We start from the raw sequence: 17,429 nt of genomic DNA on the forward strand, positions 1-17,429 counted from the left end.
GCGTGCAAATATTTTAATGAAATTTCATATAATGCCGTTTTTTGGTCCAAAGATATGGATTCTAATAAGCCAACTACTTCATCCTATATAACATTTAATTTTGAAAATGTCGGCCATTAAATGATTAAATTATGATGAAAATCGATGAAAAATACTACGTTTAACAACCATTTTTTTAGTTTGAATGCAATCATTTTCTTTAATTCTTTGCTTAACTTTAAACTTTCTTATACAAGAACACAAGACCTATTTGTGAATTGACATATAAATTTATTGCGCTAACAGTCTATAAAGTTGTTCTCACCAAGAAAAAAAAAAAAAAAAAATTAACTTTTAATATAAAAAAGACATCTATTATTATCTAGTTAATGGATGGACATAGATGATATATTATATTTATTATAGAGCCGATAGCCTGTGTTGCTAGTGCTCAATGTCTTTTTTTTAGTCTAAGAATTCATTTCATTAGTCTAAAATTAAAATAATAATAATAATAATAATAATAATATATTTATTATAAGTGAAATGACGTAGGATATTCAATAGCTATTCGACGATTAGAAAGTTTTAGCTTTTGTGTTGATCTGAATTATTTTATTGAAAAAATCGAAAGGTCTTCCATTCTAAATTTAGAAAAAAATTATATATAAATAGTATTGAGACAAATTTGTTGTTGTAATAAAATGGTGCGTCTGCTGTTAACTTAAGTTTGCAATAAAATCATAATTTTTCTTATATTTATCGCTTTATATGGAAACATTAAGCGTTTGAAATAAATGCTTGGCTTCTCTCGCCTGGATGATCGTAGAACAGTAGAACTCTCTTGCACTTTTCACAAAGAGACATAAAAAAAGTATTTTCAATCAAAGTCTGCGCTGTAAATTTTTCATTACTGCAAAGCATTTTCGTCTCCCAATATAATTTTCGCTTTTTTTTTTTTTTTGCCTCGCATTTTATCATTGTTTGTCTCGGTGTGGAAAAATACCATAACATGAAATTAAGTCATAAAATTTTAATGGTCTTTTTGCGGTTCACAACACAATTTGCGGTTTTATACTCTGTATGACCGAACAACACCAACCAAAATATGAAAGAGCAGTAACAAGGAATATCGTGGAGGATAAAGAGCTGCGGATGTGCAAAAATACGAATGAAAAAACATTATAATCAAACAATACAATCACGTTAACGGCAAATCGAAAATTTCAAATCATCAACACAAACGTATGATGGAATAGGAAAATAGGTATAAACGCCAAAGTTGTCGAGTTACAAAAGCAAATGCAAAAATAAGCAAAAAAAAAGAAAAAAGTAACGGATATGCCCGAGAAAAATTGTGATTGCGAATTGTGATGCAGCATAAAAGTACATACGTATTTTATTAATATTATAATAATCAGAATATTATGATCAATTAAGAAGGCATTTTAAAATTAGTTCGAAAATCAAATATATACGCACAAGGTGAGCGAAATGGTGAGAATAAGTCGTTGTGAAGTGAAAGTAAATATTAAAATAATATAAAAAATAATGCTTACTTGATGACCGTTCTTTTGCTTTTATCGATTTTTTTTTCTCTTATATATTGTTAAAATGATGCAAATGAAAAGCGTTGTGACTTTTACTAACGGTATCTAAATGATTTAAAAGATAAATCAATTTTTTTTTTTTCAAGAATGATTAGTAGGAGCATATTTAGACATATCTAAAGAGAATGACTATATCGATTAGTATTTCTTGGCCTGCATTGGGAGTGAACTAAAGCGAATAAATTGTTAAACCTATGCTAATAAATTAAGCGTAACATTTAAAATGTTCGCCTTACTTTATCCCCTCTATTCTAAAGAAAGTTTAACTACTGTGATTATGTGAATATATAAAATGATAGAATTGGAAGACATACGACGACGGTGGGAAAGAGGGGCGAGAAATCTTAAGCAAATAAATAAAAAATTGCAATTTTTCTATTTACCTTGATTAAAATTACGACGTTATGTTTTTGTTGTTGCCATCATGAACATCTTGACTGTGGCGGAGTTTATCACGTTGTATTGTGTGTACACAAAACAGGTCATAGTCGCTGTCGTGGCAGTAAATCAAATTTAAACACTTGAATTGGTTGAGTTGAGTTAAGTCAAGTTGCGCGGCAGCGTGGAGCCCAAAGGTACTATAACGAGCACGGAGAGTTGGCGAGTTTAAGCCAAAAATCAAAAATTTTACGAATCTCACGATATACAGATATAAAATTGTCATAAGTGGCGAAACAGACACGAACAGGCGAATGTAAATATTTGCCGGGCGTTTACATGAAAGTTACGTCAATCTATAACCGAGCATGTTGATAAACTTAATTTGCTGATTTCAGTTATTTTGGTCATATGGGGAATAAATGTAATATATATGTATATGGATTCATCTTTATGTATGCTTGATTATGATGTTTTTATCCTTACGGATGTTGAGAAACAAAGTTTTAAGTCGAAATAGCCTTGGCTACTAAAAGCTCTAAAAGAATTTTTTATCAATAATGTTACTACTGTAGTGAGTTGGTTAGTCACATTAAGCTAACAGAAACTTTTGAGTCCCTTGTTACCGCTTAAGCTTAAATAAATATGTAGAATATTTATATGTGCATGTATATATGTATAGATGTATACATAGAGTACACAAACAATCTTCGTCACTCCCTCTTCACTATTTGCATTTCTAAACTACAACAATTCAACCCTACAGACCCCGAAGGCATATCATGAAAGAGTCTTTATGACATTTCTCGGTTTGAACGCAGAAAAAAAAGAAAAGAAAAGAAAAGCAACGTAAAACAAACCAGAAATAGAAATAAAGAACAAACCCAAAAAAAAAAGACTTTCATGTAATTTAATTAGAAAGCTGAGTGCTACTGTTGATACACAAGGAGAAAGCGTGGGGCCCTTTGCTGGTGGTTCGTAAAAAAAACCAGAAAAATACAAATTTACAAAATAACACACCGCCGCCAAAGCAGCTAACAAATTCTTGCTACTATTTGCCTTATCCTTAGCAAAGGCTACGTTGTAAGTTAGCATATCTACAAGGCACCTAAGTCTTTTACACCCCTTCAATAGCTTATGTTTATGTAGCTACTAAAAAATAATGGTATGAACACAGCATTTGTCATTCCCTTAGTAACATTCAGATGTGAGCGTCAGACAAATAAGTTCGTCCCTCTGTACGTCTATTAATTTATATATTGATCTAATTGCCGTTTAAAACACAAAAAATTCATATTTGTATTTCCCATTACTGGTGGGACTCGTTATTGAATTAATCCATGATTTATTCACAAAAAAGTCTTTGATTTAAACAAAAATCAAAAAAAAACGCTTTGAAGAACTTGACTTTGATCAAAGTCACTTAAATATGTAAAGTGTAGTTTAAAATAGAAGGGATCTGCCTACGCGAAAGACAATATCTTTCATAAATATTTGTTTCAGAAATAATTATTTCATCATTCATACTCATGTATATGCGTTATTAAGAAAAAAATAAATAAAAAATAAAAAAACATTAAATTACATTTAACTAAAATAGAACTTAATGATAGGTACCTTGGCTTCGCTCTAAGGTGAATACAACTTCCCGCTTTTCTTTCTTGTCACACGCCTCTGAATTTTGGCAACATTTGCAATCTTATTGCCAACCGTGAAATGAGTTGAATTTTCGCTGTTGAATTTTTTAACACATACGCTATTTCTTTATATATATATATATATATATATATATATAAATATTATTTATTTTTCTTTTCCTTATTTTCATCTTCCATTTACATATTTGCATTTTGTTGGCTTCGTCGGAGTAGCAAGTGCCAGCTAACGTAAATTGTTGTTTATTTATATTTAAAGTAGAGGGTTTTTTCTTCCCAATTTTGTTGTTGCCTTTGTTATATAAAAGAGTTATTTATGTGTTCATAAATATTTTCCCAACATTTTTTTGATTGTTGACTTTAGCTTATATAAGAAACAAGTGACAGCGCCGGCGATGGTGGTAGTGTTTATAATTTACAGAAATAATTTTATAAATTTAGCATAATTCGGATTTTTTTTATTGCTTCATTTTTTTTCATTAGCTCTCTCCAGTTGTTTGGCAGTAGAAATACTTTTATAATAAAATTAAATTCCATTGATGACGGCTAATACGAAAAATGTAAAAGAAAATGAACGAATTCAAATTTAACACTTTCGAGCAAATGGTGAAAACAAAAATTCCAACACGAAGAAATTTAATCAATTCTCTATTGTAGGCGTGACTGCGTATCTGGTGAAATCACAAGTAACTTCTCCACGTATTGTTTAAATCAACAAAGTGAAAGTCAAGTTGAATTCAAAAACCAACTAAGCCATAGATACGAACCCAATATTCAGCCCGTAATCCAATTCTTTATGTTGTGGTTTTTAAACATTTCGCCGTCTTTCGAGTGTTGTTATATATAACCTTTTTAAAATGATACTCCATTTCCGTTCGTTTCTTTTGAGTTTATATGATGATCGACTTTGACTTATTTCTCATAGTAATAATAACCAGGTAGCACAGACATTTGTTATCCAATCATTTATCAAAAATTTAAGTTCCATCGTGAAAACTTTTCTTTCGTCACTGCGAAGGCATAATTGCCCTATCGCAAATAAGACACAGAGGAGAGTAAAATGTAAATAAATTTATAACTGTGCCTGAGAATGCTGCCCATACGAGCCGTTCTATCAGCTAATCTCAACTAGCTAATTCTAGAAACTGGGCATCGTACTGTTTTTCCATTCTTTTTAGAACAAATTTAAAGAAAAGAAGTTCTCTAGCTCATGTGGCATGTGGTTAGACAATAACGTGAAATGTATATATGTGATAGGGAATTGCCCGTCTATATACATTTTCGCCTGTCCACCGTTAAATCTGTCTGAAAGATAACATTGAGAACATGTGTAGTGTTTCGATGAGAGTGGTTTGTTGGCAGATGGAGAGCATGTCCAGTTGCTCGCCCACTTTGTATATATGCAGACACAATAGTCACTGTCATGAAATTGTCTTTGAAGAGCCATTCGCAATTGTCGAAGAATTTAGCTTTCCCTTAACAGTTTGTATCAGATTTCTTGAATAGACCTTGATCAGCGCAAGTATAAACCCCATGTCAACTGTTCTAATTATTAAAACATTTTCAACACCATATATTAGCCAGTTACATGCCTTGTGATTACATGCTTGGGAATTTCGAGATATTTTTAATCGAAAACCATTGGTAATGATAAGGCTTAGTTCCCTCTTGATGACTGCATAGGCAAAGGAAATTGTCAAGCCAGATTATCGAAAAATATATACAACGATTATAAAAGGGCAACATCTTCAGTTTCCAAACAACAATGTTTCGCTCAATATATGAACGAATTCTTCGTCTCTGTAACGTAACTGCCTCTATCCACCATCGTGAGTGACGAACTATTTGTTGAAATAATATCGTACTATGTTAGTCGGTTTTAAATTTCGCTGGGATGATTTGACATACATGAAATAAGGCGAAAAAGGATTAAGACAAGATTAGAGACTCTGTGATCTAAATTTTCTACCCTTTTTTTTATTAATTCGAAATGCCACCAGCTTTTCAGCTTTTCAATAACAAACTTACGTGAACTGCACCAAATTTTATTAATAAATTTTATATATTCATATGCGATCTACTTAAATTACCACGCTGTATACACTATTAATCTTGCTTGCTATATGGAGATTAATCTTACCACTACATACAGTTTACTTTACGGAAAACTTTGCTATTTATATGCGAAAGTGGGAAAAAATCGACCATGCCCACACAAAGTTATTATTATTTTATTTTTTCTAAATTTTATACTTCTTTATTACAAGGTAAGCAATACAGAATATTTAAAATGATTTTGTACATTCCTCAAATGAAGGCATATTATCTGCCTAAAAAGGTGTTCATTTTAAAATATATATGGTGGGCACCACAAGCTGATTAATGAATATTTTCTTAATAATATCGTCAATAAGGGTGTCAAATGAAAAGACTTGGTAAGTGGAAGGTGACCACCTAAGTATATTAATTCTAAATTAATTAGGACGAATGTTATGACATCTTAACCATTCCTTTTACTAAAGATAAATAAAAGGAAGGAAGGTGTGCTAGTGATTTTAACGATGAGGGCATGCCAGATTCGACCTCAGCCGAATACCATTTTCTTATTTGTTTCTTTTGAAAATTTTATTTCGTAGATTCAAAAATTTTTTACATTCTGTACCAGGTCTCGTGTTTGCAACCAACAAGCCCCAACGGGAACAAAAATTGTCGTTAACTTCCCGTTTCTGGAAAATTTTCTTATAAACAGCGGACGCGCCAAACTGCATAATGTCAAATTTTTTTTATTGTACTTTTTAGACAAAAAATTTTTTTCGAAATTAATAGATATAATTATTTTTATTTTTTTCGTAGAAACTCGAATTTCATACGCATACCGGTACCGCCCTTTTTCCAGCACAATTCTCATTGAATTATGAATTTGTCGATACCGAGCAAGGTGGTGAACCTTGGCCGGGTCGTCGTGGTGAGGAACCAATACCGCCGCTTTGTTCACGTGTATTTCGTAAGCGAAAAGGCAATGTACAAGTTCCGCGAAACGTTTTCCTTTTCGGACGAGGAGGTGCCAAAAATCTTACCTGCTTATATCGTTTCGAGGCAGGACCATCGGAACGAGTGCGTTTGGTGTTGCATAATGTCTCCTTTGGAGACGGCACTACTTGCACCACAGACAATGATCTGCACACCGGTCGGCCGAAATGCAATCAATTGGATCCCGAGGGTAGAATAACAGAATTAAAACTATACGATGTACCCTTTCGTGACGTGAAAATACAATTGGGTTGTTTTTGTGATAATTCAAGTGTCCTGTATAGTAATGCTCCATTGACGTTTGTCTCCAACTCACGCATAATGGAATTAACCTTTACCGTCAGTAAATTAAATATATCGGAGGATTTTGCAGATGTTTACTTCTTCGCTTCGTACGAGTTTAAGAGAGTAAGTGAATGCCGAAAACGATTAAAATTGAAAGGAGCGGGAGGAGAAGATGAAATCAAATATCCAATGAAATCGCAAGACTCCAGTTGTGAGGGTTTATCGTGGTATATCGAAGCTCAAACACTTGACAAGTCGTTGTTCGTGCAAACATGGGGTTCATATTTACCAGTGGATCCCACTTCAGAAGATGCTATGAGATGTCACACTAAAAATCGCTTAATGATTTATTCGGGTCGTCCCTTGAGACCAATGCGGGTCGTATGCCCTGCTCAGAGTGGACCACGTCCCACCTCTCTCCATATATTCTCCGAGGACTGGACGAACGGCCAACCAATATTTACCAACAAGTAAGTTTACATGAGAACAAATCTAAATCACAATTAACATTCATCCCCCAGTCAAGATTTTTATATGAGAAAAAAACAAAGTTGCATAACCGATAAAACTAAATACGGCAGGATAGCCGTGTTATTAATAGAAATGTGACAAAAGCCATGTTATAAGCAGTAAAGTGAGCACACTTTGCGTAACTTTTCCAGAAGGTTTGAACATTAATTAAAAAACGATATCTATTTCGCAGCTCATGTTGCCTTTTGGCTAAAGAAGTGAAGACGAAACGTATTTCCAAACTTATGGCCAAACTGTAAAACTTTGGTCCGACAACTTCATGTTACGAAATATTGAAATTATTATTGTTCTTGTCGGTGGTTGAATGTGTGTAGCTTGTATGTGTGCATGCGTGGGTGTTTGGGTGTATATATATGTCTGGTTGCATATTTAGTGTTCATTTTCCCAACTCCAAAAACCAAAACAATTCACTTAAGTGTATGTAAAAGGATAATAGCTACAAATACAGAAATATATGTGTAGATGTACAAATGCATAATTACATACATACATATGCATATGTAAATATGCGTGAGTTTTGGAAAGGGCCCACAAACTCTCTTCTTTATTGTAATGCTGCGAATGTTCAGTCGATAAATTACTACTACAGTTGTCTATAGATGTACATAAACGCGTATCATACATTCATGTAGAAGTGATACAAACAGGCTGAGAAATATATAAATATATATATATATATATGTATACAATTGTATATACAGTTGTAAGTAGTACTTGATTACGCCACACCGATGTACGAATACTCACACATAATCTACGCATATCCTGTTAAAATGTGTTTACTGCCATAGTCTGGCCTGCTTTCCTACGGTCCTATCGTCCTATGGTCCTTTTCGCATCTATTTGCAGATTCTGCACAATTACTTTTGTAACAACATTCGTAGATTGCCACGAACACAAATATTCGTTAATACGTATACGCATATATATATATTATATATATATATATATATATATATATATACATGCATATATATTTTTTATATATAAATGTGTAGATATATTTTTACTTATACAAATATGAAGGATAAATTTATCCTTAAACGCTAGTGTCAGCAATTTGCGGATTAAATGCAACAACATGGAAATAAAATGATACAAAATTCAAAATAATTTCAATCCCGTTACCTCAGCGCCTTCCTCCTCTCTTTCGCTTACTCATTCATTATACGGTTTATATGTGCGAATATGCGATTTTTGACAACACGTCATTTAGTCTGTCGTTTCGAATATATGAATATTTTTAAATATATACATGTGTAAGATATGTATACGATAAGAACGAGGCAATACTAAATATATGTATATATACTAAGAATATCATAATAAACTGGATTATGGATCAGCTAAAAAGTTAAATGCTTTTGATCACGAAGATATTATTTAAAAATATAAAATAAATTTTTAATTATTAATATTCAACCAATACGAACACACATGAAATTACTTCCAATTATATTACGAAACTTTATCTAATAAATAAAAGTATGTTAAACGAATCTTTTTACTTGTGCAACATCAAATGATACCACATGTCATACTCCTAGTAGTAATATTTACGGGGGGGGGGGGGGGGTCATAAAAAAACTACTCCACATAATTAATCTCAATCCTCCAAAAGTTAAAAAAAAGAAAAAAGTTTACTAAGTTAGATCCATTCTACGACATCAGATAATTCCCTCAATTATTGTACGCACATAAAGGAATTATCCATTTTTTGATTGCGAAAGTAAACGTAAATCCAACACAATTTTAATTGAGATTTGGATCAAATTGTCTTTCTCAATAAATTGTTTGGATATTGACATTATTTGTGGAAATGTCTTCCACGGAACATCTCACCGAAATGAACTCCCTTTCAGGCAATTTTGTCCTTTTTTCGTTTGCATAACCCAAAAGTATAGGCTAGAGACGACCCAAGGGCTACAGTTAGAGAAAGAGGGATAGGATGTTAAGCTGCTCGAACTAATTTCCTCAGTTCTTATAAAAACGAGAACTTCTGTAAACCGCAAGAATAGAAATAAAATGCCGAAATTTCACTTACCCACAGCATTCATCGGTTACCCATAAACGTGTCCAGAAAGTTGAATAACTTTGAAAAGTCTACAAAATGCTTTCCTCAACAACTTATCAAGGCCAACAGGTTGTTTAGGAGGTAAATTAGTACTTATTACGAGAAAAAAATTAAATATTTAGGTCAAACCAATTTTTAGATATCTGTAATCAGATTTTTTTCACTTTGCATTTCAAAGTAAAAACAAATTAAATTTTCTAAATCTTTGCAAAACATAAAAGAGAGAACCGAGGAGCTTTATTGATCTAAAAAGTTATGGAAACTTCAAATCATGTTTATTTAAGTTACGGTAGTAACCCTGGCCACCTGAATTTTTATTCGATTGATTTAAATTTTTGACTGCAGCTCCAAAATAAGATTTCGTGTAGTAACGAAAAAATAAAACAATAATCAAATTTCAAGCAATGTTTCCAAAAAAAAAAAAAAAAAAAAAAAAAAAAAAAAAAATTACAAATTAGGACCGTTTTATCTTAAAATCAAGTAGTTTACTAGATTTTGTCTCACAGTTTGAGAACATTTTTGGTTTTGTTGTTTAAAGTTAAAAATCGTAGCATATAGCAAGCAGCTCAGTAAAAGGGCGCGAGGAAAACCTTTGGAAAAATTATTTGATATACGTTAAGACTTTTACTTTAATATATACGGATCCGAAGACAGCAGCAGAACGGAGAAAAGAAAATTACGATGTGGAGCCTATTAATCGTGTGTGTTTGTATGAAATTGTATGACAAACACTCTCTCATCGTATATATTAAAATATCATTAAAAATTAAAAGTTCTTGCACATAGTTTGGCATTGAAAATATGCCAAATCGCTCAAAGCGTACGATTGCAGTACCGCGTAAACTAACAACACCTCTGTCTTCAAAGCAAAAAAAAACGTGTTTTTTTAGCTCATTACTCGTAAACCGCACTTGATAAACCAACAAAAATTTTCGCATACATTCTACCGTACTCTATAATATGATAAAAACTGATCTCGGCCATGTCTATCTGATTCTACTCGCTTTTTAATCCTTCGTTCACTTTCTTCTTCTTCTTCTTCTTTAAGCAACAGAAGAAAATGCCGTTATATATATTTAAGATGATATTTGTAGTGAACGCAAGTCAAACTTACTTCAGTTTAGTTTAATTCACACTGACATTTGGTAATAAAAATGTATAATTCAGTTCATTTATCACGTGGTCTCCTTTATATTTTTTTGCGCTCAGCAAAATTAATTAAAATTATTGATAGAGAAAGTGAACTATGGAATGGCTCGAATGGTTGTTTCGAATTTCTTTAGAAAAATTTTGGTTTTCTAGTCTTTCGCTACGCTAGCGAGGGTGAAATTGCCAAGTCTGCAAGCAGGCTTTTTCAAGTAAATACTTGGGAAAGTTGCAAAACGACCTCAAAGCATATGCATGCATAAATGGACAAACGATATATCTCGATAAGCTGAACTTAAAGGGTGGAAATAATATTACATGTTAACCTAAACAACCTAACCTTAACCTAACAAAGAAAAAACCAATGTATTTATCACTATCATAAAAACGTGCTATAAAATTACTTTGAATTTCATTAGTTTGAACATATGCTTACAGAATTTCGGGAATTTCGAAAAATTTATTTCGGGAAATTTTATGACCTTAGCCATTTTCCATTCCATGTCGACTCTCAATCGTAACTTTCCTATTATTAATGATATATAAAAAATGATGTTATGTCGAATCGAAGGCATTCTTCAGGTCGGTTGAATCTTGTGGCGTTTTCGTAATTATTTATTATTAAAATCTCTACAGTTTACTTAACGAAGGATTTTTTTTTTTTTTTGCTTTTCTTTTTTATTCAATTCAAGCGATAGACAAAATTTATATCACATTGACATGTGTCAGAGATTATGCAGACTTAACTTATGTAATTTCGTATTGTTTTTTGTATTTCTACTTTTTTAAATTATCTTTGCAGACCTGTCAGTTTAGTGTTGGAGCCGATACTTAAAGAACCAGGTGATATAGCATTTACGTGGCTGGAAATATATCGCACTAAAAATGCTTTGTTGCAACAATTTGATTTACAAATGAACAACAGCAGTACCGCAGTAACCACCAGTGGTGGTGGTAGTGGTGCTGTCACTCCTGGTATTGGTGGTAGTAGTGTTAGTGGTGGGCCTAGCAATGATACACTAAATGAATTTGGATTTTATCCAAAAGAGTCAGATTGTGAATATAAATGTCCTGAAATTGATGCTTGCATAGCTGCCAGCCTGTGGTGCGATGGTAAGTTTTTCCACATTACAAACATGCACACATATAAACATTCATATATATATATCCATATATATATCCATATATATATCCTTATATATACCCATATATATGTGTATATACATATATACTTGCACACATTTGTTATTTTTAGTGCCTTCTCTGCTTTTGTATCAAATATCACGTTGTTCTGTTGCCCCATCGCTTTTTTTAGGGGTCCACTCACCTTTTGCCGTGTATGTGATAGCAAGTAACTGGTAACTGGTAATATTGTGGTACGTTACGTTGTACGTCGTGCTTTACAAAATTTACGAGACTTTTAATAATTTATTTCGAAATTTTTTCTTTGTTTTCCTTCTTTTCGCAAATCACATTGTCACAAAGATAGAGAGAAAGAGTGAAAGAGAGGGAGGGAGGCTTAAATTTTTTGTTTTTCTATTTGCATTTAAATTTCTTTCGAACAACACTCTCAATTAATGGGAATTTGTGGCTTTATTTGCTAAGTTGTATTTTTGCTTCTTTTTTTTTTTTATTCTTTACATTTTATTTTTTATTTTCGTATTTCTTTTTTATTTCTGTTTATTTACTTACACCTGAAATGCAGGCCGACCTCGATTTAAAAAGCATCCATTCATTCATCCAATTGAATAGTTTTTAACTAAAATGGTTATTTAAAGCAAAGTCCTTGAAAGTTCAATTGCTGGGCATTTGTGTTGTCAGTTTGGGAAATGAATAAAAGCTAAATAATTGATACGAAAGACAGAAAGAGGGAACTTTTCGAGGATATTATCGTTAACAACGATTAAACGCTCAACCAAACATTGACAGGTTTTCCCTTAAAGCTTAAATGCCAATTAACTGATTTTCAAATTTAAAATTTTTTAATCGTAGCACCTCAAGGCTAATTTAAAAAGCTCCGACCATGCTTGAAGATGACTTACCATACGGTGAAAATTCGTTCTTTTTTTTTTTTTAATAAAAAATTAACCATTTTAAAGGAATTATTTTAAGAAAAGAAAAAGGAAACAAGAAGATTTCACCAGATAAGTTATTCTTTGCTTTGAACTGTTGATAAGAGAAGAAAAAGAAATTCCTAATAAAAGTTTCAGAATCTAGCGAAGATATGAAAGGATTAAATGATAAATAAGTACGACTTGGAAGCTTTTTAACTTTTAATTATTTATGACTGGTTAGTGTCAGATGGATGAACAAACCGAAACCAACGCCAAAACAAGTAAGCAATAATAATAACAACAACAGTGCACAGTTAGTGGCAGTCAGAGAGAGGCGACACCATACAGCAAACCATTCAGAAGCAAAAGCAGAAAAGCAACAAAAACCCTCAACTTTTTAACCGCATAAGAAATTTATTCATAGAAAATTCAAGACTCGAATAAGGATTCTTAAAAAATGTACAAAGAAAGCACATAAAACAAAAAAAAAGAAGAAGATAAAAAGCAAGAAAGTTTTAACCGCCTGCTGCAAAATCTTAAATAGCCACCACCTTCATATTTATGTAAATCGAGGATGTTCGCTGTTCCCTTTTCCTCACTTACTTAGCTTCTAGATTGTTCAATTGAATAACTTAAATAAATATGATACCCATATCTAATTTACGTTTAAAATCACTGAAGCTAATACATTTTTGAAAGGTTTTTTTTTATGATTCACGCCCCCTTCCCAACTTAATTTGCGTCCATATAAATTACGAATACATGTGTTTAGTTAATTTCAGCTTTTTTCGTCTATTGTAAACGACGCTTTTTCCAAAACGGAATGGAAAGACGGACGCATAAGTCGCGAAAGCTCTGAAGCGTATGTATGATTATTACAATCGCAATGCCTAGCGTAGTATGTCTCCCACTCTTCGCTGATGGGTATAAAACCAAAAAAAAGAGAAAGAAGATTATTATATGGAACGGACAAAAAGCGAGCCTCGAATAAAATGGGAGAAAGTGGAAGAAACAAAAATAAATGGAAATAAATATAAAGGACTTACTGCATACGAATTAAATAAATTAGCAACAACTGATCCTTAGAAAAGAGAACAGAAAAGTGTACATGAAAATAAAAATATTTAATACTTTGATCAGTTTACCGATTCTATTAATTCAATTAAAAACAAATCGTAGTATATAGTAAACAGTTATGTCATCCTGGGCAATATAACTACGACTGCTCACATAATTGAACACGCGCTAAAAGGCCAGATTTAAATTATTTTCTTGCGCTGATATTATTATTATTACTATTATTATTATTTCTCTTCTCATATTTCTTTCTGTAGTAGATTTAGCTTACAGGTTAAGAGTAATAGTTCATCTTGAATTTTCATTTAGTTGTTGGTTGGGTTTTATTTTTGTCATCAATTTAAAATAAATAAACAAATAAGTAGCAAACTTTACAGCGCCAGCAATTGTACACTCGAAATCAAAGTTTTCGTTTGATTTTCGAAAATGAAGACGTATAAGCGCTAAATCAACTAATCTCCTTGTGGTAGAGCCATGATATCCATCATTTTCAAGAAAGATTAAAATTGAAATTGATCTAATTAATCTGCACAAACTACGTTACAAGAGTTTTATTTTTGTTTTTGTAGTGTTTCGTGAAACATTACATAGAAAAGAAACCAACAGAAGACTGCAGATGTGTATACGTAAGCATATAAATATATGTATATACCAGCCCGTATTAATTAGTTAAAAAAGAAAAATAAACGACCCAAAACGTTATTTGAAAAAAAAAAAAATGTTTTTTTTTTGAATTCCCACACTCTTTCCGAGCTTCTGTTACAAATGCAAGATTGTGCGTGTGTGAATAACTACATTCATAAATTTATTATAAACAAATTGGCTAAGAACACATATCGTATTTTTCGGACTATAAGACGCATTTCAAATTTATAAAAAATATATTTTAACGTTATTAGCAGATCAAAATTTGTATTTATTATTAACATAATTCGTACTAGCAATATTTAGTTCATCTTCACTTTTGATACTATCACTCATTTCGTTAATGTCACCGTTCGTATTACTTTCATTTGAACTATTGTTGTCGTACCTCACATACCTCAAATTTAGAGACAATTTATTGAAAAAATATTTTAATGTTACCTTCGGACGATAAGACGCACACAAAATTTGACTCCATTTTTCTATGCAAAAAGGTGCGTCTTATAGCCCGAAAAATACGGTATGCCAAAGCGAACTATCTATTTAAATTTTATTTACACTAAGTATGCCCACAAAAATGAACGGGCAGATGATCCGACGAATATAGTTAAATCTCACTCTCATCAAGAGTCGCAAGACGTCAAGTAGAGAAACAGCTTTAACTAGTATGCCATCCTTTCATAGGTGGCACATATAAAGGAACTTATTTACTGAACCAGTTAATTAAATAAAAACAAGATTTTCGTTTAAAACATAGTTTTGTATTTATTTTTTTATCAAGTTTGTCCCTGACTTTTTAAAAATTCGTACTTTTATATTGTTGGTTTCAAAACCACAACACTTACTTGTGAAATGTCTTTCTTTTAAAAACAACGCCAACTGTAATCATACGAGGCAGAAAGAAAGCAGAGATAGAACGATATGTTCACGCTTCGTCCCGTTGTTCAAAATCCAAATTCAAGTTTCTGATGTGTTTCGTTTTTAGAAAAAAATCAGGGCAGAATGTACCCACAGTCGTTGACGTGTTCAGAAGTTGATATCTAAACAAATAATACCAACTCCATTTCCCATCACCTAAAACTATTCGGATCAACAGTTTTTAAGAAAATGTGAATGATTACTTTACTCGTGATTCGCAAGCTTAATACTATGGAATTTTACCACCACTACCACAATGCGCAAGTTAGTCAAAAGACATATGGCTTCATCGTGAAAGCCGTCGCCTGCCAGTTTATTATTGAAACATTGGAAGCAGCGGTAAATTTTTGATCTTTCATGCTTGAGCAAGCGGAGATACGGGATGAGGCCTGTTACTCTACTAATTACTTATTTTAATGTTGTGGAATAATTTGTAAAAAACCAACAAAAACAACTTTGTCGTTCTCAGTATGTTGTTCCTTAAATTTAGTATATGTTTTTCAATGGATTTTTATTGTATTCACTTTGATTCTGACGAAATTTCCCGTATGTTTTTGAAATGATTACCATTCTTCTTCCGTAGATTTTTTTTGCCATTAAAAACGTTTACCTTTCAATTAATTTTTCTAAACTTGGTAACAGGTGAAGTCGAAATATATAGGAAGTAGTAAATATTAATGAATCCGCTCTCAATTTACCCACTATAAGAGCATATCTGCGAGCCGAATTATATTTTGCTTTCTTAAACGTAGTCTAGCTTAAACGTAACCAATTAATCAAATACACCTTACGATTTTCTCAAACTCAGATATATTAATCTTATACTACGAACTTTTCAATCAATCAAGTTGACGTAAAAGATGAAGTAATTTTTAGACTTATTCTTCACGCAAAAAGTTTCTCATTTTTAAGGAACAAAACAGTTTTGTATTCCTGTTATGTTTTTTTTTTTTTTTTATTTTTTCAGGCCACCATAACTGTCCATCAGGTTTTGATGAGTCCGAAGAAGAATGCGGCACAGCCCGAAAATTGCTTGAATTGCCTGGTGGTGTTTTTGCGGCTTTAGGCTGCATAGCAGCCGCTGTTACCGCCTGCCTGATATTTTGCATATTCGGTTTGCTGAGAAAGCGAAAAAAAACTGTTCTACAAAAATCAATCATTAATGGTGGCAGTACACTGAAAAAGGACTTTAAAAAAGAATCTCTTTTCATTGACCCGGCCTCCTGACACGGGCTACAGCCGGTCGAATACATACACGTTGACCGGGAGACCACAGTGTGATATGTTGTCAAAAGCTGGCTACCAAGATGAAGAGTTATTTTATTGAAACTCTCTATTCAAAAACTCATAAAAGATATGAAAATATTTTTACCAAAAAAACTCCTTGCACAACAATTTTACACAACGCACAGTGACCGATGAGGCCATAACAGCGGCGCATGTGCAAGATGTACAATATATATTAATAATGTATGTACCAAGTAACAAACGTGAGAAAAGTGGAAAGTTTTCTACCGCTAAATATAGTAAAAATGTAATAGAGTAAAAATGTGTTATACTAAATAGTAAGTGAAAAAAAAAGTTTTTCTAAACGCTTACGTTTTTGTTTATAAAAATTTTTACTTTAAAATATATAGTATTATTTAAGATTTCATTCAAGTTTTATTATAGAAACCAAAGAGAATCAATCAACAAAGTCACTGCCTTAAATAAATCATTTCTCTCTCATTAAATTGTGATTTTTTGTTGCTGTTTTAAGTTATTGTAAACAATTTTTTCTTTTTTTCTTTTGTTATTTTAAAACTCATGTAAACTATTAAAAAAAAAAGAAAAAAAGAAAGAAATAAAAAAACACGAAAACAAAAAACTATTGTGTAATTTAGGTACCTTTCAAGAACAACAAACAATGATATATAGTTGTATGTCAAAATGTGAATTAAATTACTGCCCTATAGTTTGGCAATATTTTAATTTTTAGTTTTCTAAAATGTTTCATAGAGAAACAAAATCAACAAATAATAAACAAAACGAAAAACAAAAAAAAAAA

At 31.9% G+C, this 17,429-nt stretch overlaps 1 protein-coding gene across 1 annotated transcript in view; it reads left to right on the plus strand.

The window, feature by feature from the left end:
• The window catches only part of LOC119637780, a 102,150-nt gene extending 84,989 nt beyond the window's left edge, over positions 1–17,161 (plus strand). Inside the window, exons 11-13 of the mRNA XM_038034063.1 lie at positions 6,476–7,407; positions 11,491–11,801; positions 16,350–17,161. Coding sequence (XP_037889991.1) covers positions 6,476–7,407; positions 11,491–11,801; positions 16,350–16,609 — 1,503 coding nt within the window. The 3' untranslated portion in view covers positions 16,610–17,161. The remainder of the gene's footprint in view (positions 1–6,475; positions 7,408–11,490; positions 11,802–16,349) is intronic.
• The last annotated feature ends 268 nt before the right edge of the window (positions 17,162–17,429 follow it).

The sequence above is a fragment of the Glossina fuscipes genome, unplaced genomic scaffold (genome assembly GCF_014805625.2).
Source record: "Glossina fuscipes isolate IAEA_lab_2018 unplaced genomic scaffold, Yale_Gfus_2 61, whole genome shotgun sequence".
Classification (NCBI taxonomy): Eukaryota; Metazoa; Arthropoda; class Insecta; order Diptera; family Glossinidae; genus Glossina; species Glossina fuscipes.